This window comes from Trachurus trachurus, assembly GCF_905171665.1.
Source record: "Trachurus trachurus genome assembly, chromosome: 13".
NCBI lineage: Eukaryota > Metazoa > Chordata > Actinopteri > Carangiformes > Carangidae > Trachurus > Trachurus trachurus.
The window spans coordinates 23,464,275-23,476,175 of NC_139892.1; the positions used below are offsets into that span (position 1 = coordinate 23,464,275).

The following is an 11,901-nucleotide window of genomic DNA, read 5'->3' on the forward strand; positions in this document are numbered from 1 at the left end:
CACAATAGATTATCAAAATAAGGCAGGAAAGGTCAACCTTAAGAGGAGAACAGATGAACGGCGTGACAGAACGTTTTATATCCATGATGGTTAGACTGAGTTCTGATTTCTTAAATGAGGCACCTTTGTCCAACAACCTTAAGACTCTGCAGAGGTGTGTTTAAATCCTCAGCAGATTCAACAAAGTCTGAGATCCAGGGGCATTAACAGCAAAAATCTTTCACAACCTGAAGGTACAGGTGGTCGAGGTCGAGAAGCCAATGTCTACACTGAGAAGGCTTCTGCTCTGTTTTGACGAGGAGAAAATAAAATGGACAAATGGAACAAAAAGGCCTGCTGTTTCTAAACCCTGGATCTTGTATCCTACAAATGTTATTATCATTATGACTCATTTAGGCTACCCCCTGCTTATTTTCTCTTGCCCATGTGTGCCTTTTTCTAAATATTTTTTTCCCTCTTTCTCTGTATACTGTAAAAAAAAAAAAAAAATTACTCAGTGAAAATAAAGTTGTTGTTTTTTGTCACTAGCCCCAATGCAGTTTATTATTCCACCTGTAGAGGGCGGAAGTCCTCCAGGAACCACAGAGGAAGGAGACGAGGAAGAAGCGGGAGGCGGAGCTTCAAGCTTTGAACCGATGCTGTTGCGTGTGTCTCTGTGTGTCTATGTGTGTGTTGTTTTCACTCACACCACAGTTATTAATGATTATTTCAAAATAACCCCAGTGGCTGTTGAAGTAGAGGAGCTGCTGTTACACACGTCTCATCAAAATGAAGTGAGTGGTTTTTTTCCCCGCTTTGACAGAAAATATTAAAAGCACTTCTTATTGTTTTGTCAGAGTTAGCATCATGATAGCATCAAGTTTAACAATAACTAACTCTCCGACGTGAACTTAGCTACAGGAACAATAAACGTGACCCTGGCAGCCGAGGTTTTATTCAGGCTTTCCTCTGTGTTTGTTTAGTCGATGTGTTTCCGTAAGAAGCGGCTCGTTACAAAACTACGTTGCGTCAGTCCACATTAGCCTAAGTTAGCTTCATGCACATGTGAAGAGCTGCACTGACAGACTGTCACATCCACACCTCACACCTCTGTTGTCTTTAAATGTCTCTGTTTGTGACAGACAGGTGAATAAATACTCAGTACTTGTTTATCCAGGCTCAGACCATGTTTAATGAGTAGTGATGGTGTCAGTACTGCTGCAACTAAACGGGAAGCACTGACTAAGATGTGAAATAGGCTAACTTACGTGACAATACATTGATGCTCTTCCTAAATAATTTGAGGTTTTACCATTACTTCATTGCTGTCACAGTGTGGTTGGTAAAAGTGTCGGGAAATGTAATTATATGTACTACAATTATAAGATTTTGCCAAGTTTCAAGAGGCAAATGTGATGAATCAGTTTCAAATACTGCATTGTTTTTATTCCAGGCTCAACATCGAGGGTCTGTTGGTGTATTTTCCATATGACTACATCTATCCTGAGCAGTACTCGTACATGCTGGAGCTGAAGAGGACACTTGATGCTAAGGTGGGTGCTGTTTTAGTGTCTCTGTTTATTGCCCATGATACAGATCATTTAGGTAAATTACACTATGTGTCGTAGTAGGTCAACAGCTCATTCTCATCCCCTGTTGCTTGCTGCTCTGCAAGTATATTGCACACTCATAAGAAAACATGATGAAGTCTCAGACCATAGTATGATATACACATACACTCGCAAAGAAAATTTAATTGTGGTCATAATTGAATGAACATGGGTAGCAACTATACTCAGACAGAGATTGGCATTGCCGACTGGTATTAAGGGGCGAAAGGGAGACAAAAAAATGTACCCCAAACCTTTTAATGACCACCACCTGTCTGGACTGTGGACACAATTCAAATCGGATCCACGGGTTCATGTTGTTGACCTAATCATCTACTGCCTCGGCAGAAATTCAGTCCCCTCAAACCAGACTCTGGTCCAGTCCATCTGGACAGATGATGGACCGCAGAACGGCTGCGCACCTGGTTTTTCTGCACGTCTTTGTAAACTCCTGAGATGAAACCCAGGAGATCAACAGTTTCAAAAAGACTTATACCATCTTAAAATCAGGTCAAAGTTATAGGATTCAGATGTTGGAACTGGTACCGCTGACCTGCATTGGTACCATGTGATTGGCTGATTGGATAATTGCATGAATAAACAGCTGTACAGGAGTTCCTAACAGTGCATGTCAAGACCAACTGTGAAAGAAGTGCTCGGATCTGAATTTGACTGAATCAGAAATGGTAAAACCATGGTACTAAAATATTATTGCAAGTAAAGTTTCATTTTAAATTCCACTTGAAATAAAAATGTTTCACCATTAGAGTGAACCCATGTAAGTACCATGAGAAACCTATAATAGATACATCACAGTTTATTCCCCTGAATATATTTGACATTAATGATCTAAATCTGCGAACAAACTGCAAAGTATAACTTACTTCAAAGTTGCACTGAAGTGCAATAGTTGAGTAAATTGACTTCCCAACCTGTTGATCAGTACAGACACTGTCTTCACGCATGTTAGAGTCACAGTTTCTCTGTGTGTTTTTCAGGGTCATGGAGTCCTGGAGATGCCCTCAGGAACAGGGAAGACCATCTCTCTGCTGTCTCTCATCGTTGCCTACCAAAGGGTGAGTTCAAGTGTCTCTGTGTTTTCAGATTGTGCTGGAGTGATTGTCCACTGTGGCTTCGCACTAGCACAGTGGCCAGATGAAGCCTCATGAAGCCTTGAAGCTTTCCATCCAAATGGTTTGAAAAAAGGTTCATTTCTCGAGGCTTCATGTGCACACAAACCCCCCTGCTGGTCAAAACCTTTATTTTCATTTCAACTATTTGTGATGCCTCTTGGCTGTCTGTCTTGCAAAAGTGTCAGAATAGGAATTATCACCACCAAGAATTAAAAAAAAAAAAACACTAACTTTGATTTTATGTGGTCCACTCATTCATTTATCTAACATTTTAATTAATGTGTAATGGTAATATAGGTCTATTAATGTCAAAAAACTTGTCATGTTTAAATAATTCCAATAGGACATGAGATTTTCTTTTAAAAACTGTTGCATTGTTTTTAAAAGATGGGAGTTGTGCTTATGAATACTAGGATGATGGCGTTTTTATTCTTTTTTATTGAGAAACAATATTTTTCCCACTGTGCTTGGAAATTGGCAAAACTCCAACACGAACAGTAACGGAAATTTTGCGGGGATCTATATTGCAAGTAGTGACGTCACTCGCGCTAAATGAAGCAAGCCTCGATGTGCAGTGCACTTCATAAAAGACTTCCTGGATTTCTCGACACACGCCCCGAAGCCTCTGCACAGTACGTCCCATCACTACACAGTGCCACATAATCATATGTGACCTTCTTCTCTCCTACAGGCCTTTCCTTTGGAGGTGACAAAGTTAATTTACTGCTCCAGAACCGTTCCCGAGATCGAGAAGGTGAGTCCAGTGTCAAACAAACTCACACTCAGCTCAAGTTACTTTATTCTTTTCATATGTCCCATGTACTCTTTAACAATCAGCTCAATATAAATATAAATAATAATAATAAGATGTTGTATAATCACAACTTGTGTTACATTTTGTAATTAGGTTGTGGAGGAGCTGAGGAAACTGATGGAGTTTTATACCAAGGAAACTGGAGAAAGCAACAACTTCTTGGCTCTGGCTCTTTCTTCCAGGAAAAATCTCTGCATCCACCCTGAGGTACAAACACCTGCTGTTTTAATCACATACTGTACCACATAGGAAACATGAACGTGTGTGAAGCACCTGTTATCTTCTCTCTTAGATACAGGAGTGAGCTTTCTCTTCTTCCTTGTCTGCTGCGTGTGTAAATGAGTAAACAAACATTTGTCTGGCTTGACTGGAACCAGGATTCTGTGTTTGTGTCCAGGTGAGCGCTCTACGCTTTGGAAAGGAGGTCGATGGGAAGTGCCACAGTCTGACAGCGTCCTACATTCGTGCACAACGCCACAGCAACCCGGACCAGCCGGTCTGTCGTTTCTATGAGGTAGGAGGAAGTCACCTGAGTTCATCTGATTCAGAGCAGAAGTACGGTAGATGACTGAACAAAAATTATCAATTGCAGCAGCTAAATACAATTGTGGTTTTGCTCATTTATTAAAAAAAACTGTTTGTGAACCACATTAAATGAATGACTAATATTTACAACAGATAAAGCAGATCTTGATCACAATTTAAAGTAAACCAAATGAAAGACCTGACTTGAGAATTGTTGGTTTGCTCCTCCTCTTTCCATGACCCTCATCACTTGTTGTGGTTCTTTTTCTGCAGGAGTTTGATGCAGTCGGCCGACAATTGCCTCTGCCTCCTGGCATCTACAACCTTGATGATCTAAAGGATTTTGGCAGGAGGAAGGGCTGGTGTCCTTACTATCTGGCACGCTACTCGGTACGTTGCATTGCAGACACATTACTACACATTCAGCCTGGTAGATTTTGAGTTGGTAAATCTTAAGGCGAATGCATTTTAAGAGCAAAATAATGAAATTAACAGCTCTGCAGATAACTGTGAGAGTATTTTATTATGATAAGAAAAGAAAAAGGTTCTTTGCAAAAAATTCTTTCAGTGATTGTTTCATTAACTGAAAACCACCGTTGTCCTGACTTTATTTCCTCTAAGATCCTGCATGCCAACATCGTGGTGTACAGCTACCACTACCTGCTGGACCCCAAGATAGCTGACCTGGTGTCCAAAGAGCTGGCCAAGAACTCTGTGGTGGTGTTTGATGAGGCTCATAATATAGGTGAGGAACTGAACTGAGTTTAATGTAATAAAAGGAAATGAAATGGAAATGAATCTTAGGTGTCACAAAATCTGAGCTTACTTTTATGATTCAGATTTTTTTTAGAAGTGCCATCACATTAATTGTTGTAAATTAATTTATACATCTCCTCTTCTTTTAATTCCACCTCTTTTCCACGCTCTTCCTCTCTCCTCAGACAACGTGTGTATCGACTCCATGAGTGTGAACATCACGAGGCGAACACTGGACCGCTGCCAGAACAATGTGGACACTCTGCAGAACACCATACACAAGTAAGAGGCTGGAGAGGTCGGCAGCAGGAGCTCTGAAACACCGAGCCCACCCCACCTCAGTACACACACCTACAAGATGGTGTTCGACATCTGAAACCTTCCCCACACTCTGCACACTGCACATACCCCACACAGTAGTCAGAACCATGTGTATCCCACAATTCACCATGGTTTTCTGTGCCTATTGCTCCCCAATCATCTTATGGGAAGTCTGCACACTTATGGCATCATAAAATGAGTTATAGACACGACATTGTCAGCATTAAACCATAAACAAAGAGCTTCTGTCTCTCTGATGTTCACGACAGCTGCTCATCTGGTTGACTTCAGCTTTCATGTACGTATGTATTGTTAAGGACCCATGGAAGAGCAGCACTGACTGAAGGTTTCTTGAAACATTAAATGGCAGTCAACTAGGGGTGTCGTATAGCTCACTCGGTAGAGCAGGTGCACCATAAACAGAGGCTGCAGTCCTCGCTGCGGTGGCCCCAGAGTTCGATTCCACCCAGTGGCTGCATTTCGTTCCACAGCTCGCGCCTTGCGTGGCAGCTTCCGCCATCAGTGTGTGAATGGGTGAATGTGATGTACTGTAAAGCGCTTTGGGTATCGTTTCAGGTAGAAAAGCGCTATATAAATACAGACCATTTACATTTTACCATTTACAGCTCTCTCTCCCCATTCCCTGTCACTTTCCAGCTGTCCTGTCAAAATAAAAAATGACAGTCAGTTAAAGGTCCAGTGTGTAAAATGGGGGGGAAACATCTAGTGTTCAGATTCTAGTTTGCAGAGCTCACTCACTCGCACTCACTCCTCCTGTCGGCAAAGTGACGGTGGCCTCCGAGGCCAAAAAAACTTGTTAGAGTCAAGAGCATGGAGCGATGAGGTGAAGATCTAAACCATTTCACGATATGTCTGCTGTTTCCTACTCCTTCTTCTTTCCTTCCGCCTTCTTCTTCGTTGGTTTATTTATGCACACGAAACTCGCGAAACGTGCTCTCTGGGTGGCTGGATTAATCCGTTCGGGTTACTGTACAAACGTGGTAGTGCAAGATGGCGACACTCTCTAAAGCAAGACCCTTGCTATATGTAGATATAAAAGAAGAATTATAAGGCTACGAAAACCAAACAAATTGTATTTTATAGCGATTATACACTTGTGCAAATATATTAATGGGTAGTATATTCAGATTTTGCCAATAAACCGTACCAATTATTACACACTGGACCTTTAATACAAGCATGAATATTACCATTGTTACCAAGTGGAGTGTATCAGCTTGTTTTCTCTGCCTCTCCTGCTCTCTGACAGTATAAAGGAGACGGATGCTGCTAAGCTGAGGGAGGAGTACAGGCGACTGGTCGAAGGGCTGAAGGAAGCCAACGTTGCCAGGGAAACGGACGTCTACCTCGCAAATCCTGTGTTACCAGATGAAATTCTTCATGGTACAACCAACAAGATTTTACAATTATTTAGTTTCTCATTCTTTTCTTTCCATTCATTGCAGTTTATTGTTTATACGACAACACAAATCCAATAAGTTGACTCTGTCCTGCTCTCTCTCTCTCTCTCTCTCTCAGAGGCAGTTCCTGGTACTATTCGCACAGCCGAGCACTTTGTCGGTTTCTTGAGACGTTTCCTGGAGTATCTGAAGTCTCGTCTGAGGGTCCACCATGTCGTACAGGAGAGCGCCCCACAGTTCCTCAAAGACATCTTCGACAAAGTCTGCATCGACCGCAAGCCCCTCAGGTGAGTGTCTTTCTGCTTGAATTTGGGCTTTAATCAGTGCTGCGGCCTTCCATGATCAGCTGCTGCTCAGTTATTTGCTTGATTGTTCACGTCCTCAGTCTCTGCTTCAGTAGCTTGATTACTTGTTCTCATTCCTTTCCTGTCAGCAGCTTCCAGCTCACTCAACCTCTCTTAAACCAGGCGAAGCAATCCCACCCATACCTGAGATCAGATCTGATCTGATCTACACCAAATTGTCTCAGATATCCTATAACACTTGTCTGTTGTTCCCCTCTGCGTCTCTCCAGGTTTTGTGCAGAGCGGTTGCAGTCATTACTACGGACTCTGGAGATTGCCGACGTCGCAGACTTCTCAGCTGTTACTCTCATCTCCAACTTCGCCACCCTTGTCAGCACATACAGCCAAGGTACTGAAACACTGAACCTCTGTATTCTGACTTGTCTTTTGAGTGAATTCTGCTGTGTTAAAAGGGATTATTGAGGAATTTAATTTGTTTCTTTTTGATAGTATTGCTCTTTTGTTGAACATCTTCCTCTCTCTCTCTGAAGGTTTCACCATAATCATTGAGCCCTTTGAAGACAGAACACCGACCATCGCCAACCCTGTGCTGCACTTCAGGTGGGGTAGAGTTAATAAACAATATAATGCATATAATAATGTTAGCAGAGGTGCACAACGGTGTGAAATGTAAAAATATATATGAGATTTATGGTCGTTAATCAGCACCAATGAGTCCAGAGATAGTTTCACAAGTGGCAAAGACTCCAGGCTTCAAAAATCAATGTTCACATTTTGAAACAAAAACATCCTCCATCTACCCACTAAACATCTCAGCAGTCGACCAATCCTGCAAGACTGAAGCCTGGTTCTGAAAGTCAGAAAAGCAAAGCTGTTGGATGTCGTTTTACGCACTGATGATGATGATGATGATGATGATGTTCTTTCAATGTTTCTGTTGGATTGAGACACAGGCTCTCACAGGTTGACAATCAATCAAAGGGTATCAATTATGTAAGACGATGCAGATCTGTGTAACATAAACAGTGAAAACAAGTGATGGATCTTGATTTTCTGTCTTCTCTGTTCATTTCTGTCCTCAGTTGTATGGATCCATCTATAGCGATTAAACCCGTTTTTCAAAGATTTCAGTCAGTCATCATCACCTCGGGGGTAAGAGCTCTCACTCTGTCTCTCTTTGTTTGCTTACGTTGGGGAGAGAGGATGTTTCAGTCCTGTAACACTTCAGACTATTGCCTTTTTTGAGGGGGGGTTGTTTGAATAGTTAACTTAACTTTACTCCTACTGGAGAGTCTCCACGTCTTCATGTGTCTGAAATATAATCCTGCAGCTTCGTGTCATATTTGACTGAATTTGTTAACTTGTCTTGTCACTTCAATTTCACTTCGGTTCCCAGTCTTGGGTACTTTTTTTTTCATAACATATTATTGCCATTTTATTTACAACTGTCTCTTCTATATTAAATCCATGAGTCAATATGATGTTTTATTTTGTTACATAAAGCCAGAAAGCCTGTGTTTACAAGATAAATTACTTGTTGACAAGGACTAATGACTAAAAAATGTCCTTCTCAGACTCTGTCTCCACTGGATATCTATCCCCGAATCCTGGACTTCCGCCCTGTTACCATGGCGTCATTCACCATGACGCTGGCCCGTACCTGCCTCTGTCCTCTGGTGTGTAACCACTTTCAAAAAGAAACAAACAAACTATGGAACTGTTCAAGGACCAAAATTCACAAATGGTCTCACATCGCCACATCCTTGATCATGTGCCTCTTCTTCTTTTTCTCTTTCTCCCTCTGTTGTCCTACGTAGATCGTTGGAAGGGGAAACGACCAGGTGGCCCTGAGCTCTAAGTTTGAGACCAGAGAAGATTTTGGTCAGTAGAAACATCTCCACTGTTATTTATCACAGCAAGATGTTCCAAAGAAAAATATGAATTGATGTCAAAACATTTTTGTTTTTTCTTGTTTTTTTTTTTTTTTATCTTAGGACAAAACATATTATTCTTATTTCACATACAACTGTTTTTCTTTTTTGTTTCCAGCTGTGATACGTAACTACGGCAACCTCCTTTTGGAGATGTCTGCCATTGTTCCCGACGGCATCGTGGCGTTTTTCACCAGCTACGTCTACATGGAGAACATTGTAGCATCTTGGTATGAGCAGGTCAGTGTATGAACACACACAGCACACACACCTGAGGGACTGTGCTGTGCTCCGACTCTTTTTAACCCTAGTGACAGAATTAATTTGGTAGATGACACATCACAGCTTCACAAAGGTAAAAGTGAAACGCCCGGGCCACCCCCTGGTGACAGGCTGCAGTGCAGGTCATTGGTCATAAACTCTGAAATTAGGTCAACTAAAAAAGTACAGTTTTCGTTACTTTTTTTCCCAAACCATGGTTTAATTTCCATCTGTTCTTATCACACTGGTCATATTAGCCCTCTGTATCAATAACATATCACAAGAGGAAGAAAAACAATGTGTTCTCATGTTGACCCTTTAAACTGTGATATTTTGGGTTGACTTTTGGACAGAGGTGTGATGTGATGTACTTTTTTCCACGTTTATTTTCAGGGTATCCTGGAGAACATCCAGAGAAACAAGCTGATCTTCATTGAGACTCCGGATGCTGCAGAGACGAGCATGGCCCTGGAGAAATACCAGGAGGTCAGACTGACACCTGGCACCTTATCTTAGGCTCAATATCATTGTTATTCATAGTAAACAAATCAGAAATCTAATAGTAATATTTAATTTTCTGTTTTTCTTTGTGCTGATGGTCCCAAACGTTTGCCCTCTGACCCTTCTCTATTGATCTCTGCTCGGCAGGCGTGTGAGAACGGCAGAGGAGCCATCCTCCTGTCTGTGGCCAGAGGAAAGGTGTCTGAAGGAATAGATTTCGGTTAGTGACCCTGATGATGCAGGAATAGCAGGAAATGAAACAGACTCTTGATGTGTTTACAAAATATTTGAGCTTACATTTAATTTTAAGTCACTTCAGTTTCTTCAGATTACTAACTCTGTCTTGTTCTGTTTTTTCTTCAGTGCACCATTTTGGCAGAGCAGTCATCATGTTTGGAGTCCCTTATGTGTACACACAGAGCCGCATCCTGAAGGTCAGACTGTCACTCTGCCGATATCTGTGTCTGGACTCACTCAGTATTTACCATAAAATGCAAAGTGTATTTAGCAATTAACTGGTATTTGAGTTAACATGTCATCATTTCCAGGTTTCCAGTTTGAGGATTTGACAAAAACCATTCGGAACATAAATTAGTCATGATATTCAAGATGTAGCTTATTCTACCTACTGTACCTTAGACAATTTAAGTGATGTTTGATTATCAGGAACAACCCTTACTTGAGGATTTGTGTCTTCTTCTATCTGAGCTCAAATAAACTATCAGCAGTCAGAAAAGCAACAAGCACAGATGTTTCAGTGTGAACGTGGTGTCGTCTGTAAATCACATCCCTCTCTCCCTCCCTGGTTTCACCATCATCACTGTCATAGCTTCAGAATATCTTGTCCTCACTGACTCGAGCTGTTGTTGCAGGCTCGTTTGGAGTATCTTCGTGATCAGTTTCAGATCAGAGAGAACGACTTCCTCACGTTTGATGCCATGCGTCACGCAGCTCAGTGTGTGGGCAGAGCCATCAGAGGCAAGACTGACTACGGCCTCATGATTTTTGCTGACAAGGTGTGTGATCATTTTCTCCCAGCTTGAGTTTGTGTTCTCTGATCCTGAGGTACAACAACATGCATGCAGTTTCTCAGCATCATAGTGCTTCTCTTTCACGTCTAGCAGGTCCCACAGTCTTTTGATCTTAGTATGAAGTAACTTTATTGGAGCAGCAGATGAATCAGTAAGTGATGACTGAAGCTGGCGTAACTCTCTACCCTCTCTGCAGCGTTACGCCCGTGCAGATAAACGTGGGAAACTTCCTCGCTGGATTCAGGAGCACATCAACGACGGCAGTCTGAACCTCACCGTGGACGAGGCCGTCCAGCTGTCGAAGCACTTCCTGCGGCAGATGGCTCAGCCTTTCAGACAGGTGAGATTCACACCTGCCATTCAAAATCTTTGCTTTTGCTAATCAATTCCACTGCATGGGGTGTTAACTAGGCAGCGTTGTAATTGTTCACCGAGAAGTAAAAAGGTCACAAGAACCAAAAAAAGATCAAGACAAAAAATGTTGATAGTAAATAAAAGCAAGTGTTAAAGTATTGTCTGTTTTGTATGAAAGGCCAGAGATGGACATGGGTAAATGTGTTTCTTTATTCAGTTTTTAGTTTTTTTTAAAGTGATAATTCATAATAAAACCATCATATTGTGATTGTTCCATCTCATTATGGTTTAGACAGCAGCTTTTTGTGATCACTGAATAAATATTTCACGATCACACTAGATACTAAACACCCAGAGAGGACATGCATGTACTGTGTTTGTCATGTTGTGTTGACTCATGATTATGGCATAATCAAAGGCAATACTGTACTGCCGAACTATCTTGGACCTCTGCACTCATTCAGCTAACAATTATTTTATTATTGATTAAGATTATGATCAATTCTGTTCCCTTCACCCTCTTGGTTTCCTATTATGTCTAACAGTCTCTGTCCCTCTCTCTGTGTGTCTGTCCTCAGGAGGACCAGTTGGGTTTGTCTCTGCTGACTCTGGAGCAGCTGGAGTCGGAGGAGATGCTGCAGAAAATCGCTCAGATTGCTCACCAGACTTGAAGGTGATATACACTCCATGATGTTGTCACTATGGCAACACCCACGACAGGGTCAGCAGCGCCATGAGGACGTCATTACTGTGTGACGATCGGAACTGGGGTGACTATCAAAGCCACTCACATCCAGATGTGCAGGGTTGACCACATCAGGACAGTTCAGATATGCATTAAGAAGTAAAACATGAGATGACACTGAAGATGCTCTTTGCTTACGAATGTTATTCTCAACAATAGGATTGTTATTCCTTCTGTGGGTATGACATCAGTCCTTATGGTGTCTGTCACACAG

The 11,901-nt window shown here is 41.8% G+C and overlaps 1 protein-coding gene across 1 annotated transcript; it reads left to right on the forward strand.

Moving 5' to 3' along the window:
• Window positions 1–620: 620 nt before the first annotated feature.
• On the forward strand, window positions 621–11,889 carry ercc2 (excision repair cross-complementation group 2). Its single transcript, XM_083984636.1, has 23 exons — window positions 621–773; window positions 1,433–1,532; window positions 2,588–2,665; window positions 3,414–3,476; window positions 3,630–3,743; window positions 3,934–4,050; window positions 4,335–4,451; window positions 4,683–4,806; window positions 5,003–5,099; window positions 6,409–6,542; window positions 6,678–6,846; window positions 7,134–7,252; window positions 7,395–7,464; window positions 7,947–8,016; window positions 8,439–8,540; window positions 8,682–8,745; window positions 8,914–9,035; window positions 9,450–9,542; window positions 9,705–9,777; window positions 9,921–9,991; window positions 10,430–10,573; window positions 10,785–10,928; window positions 11,521–11,889. The coding sequence occupies exons 1-23, from the start codon at window positions 769–771 to the stop codon at window positions 11,611–11,613; spliced, it is 2,283 nt and encodes a 760-aa protein (XP_083840762.1). The 5' UTR covers window positions 621–768; the 3' UTR covers window positions 11,614–11,889.
• The last annotated feature ends 12 nt before the right edge of the window (window positions 11,890–11,901 follow it).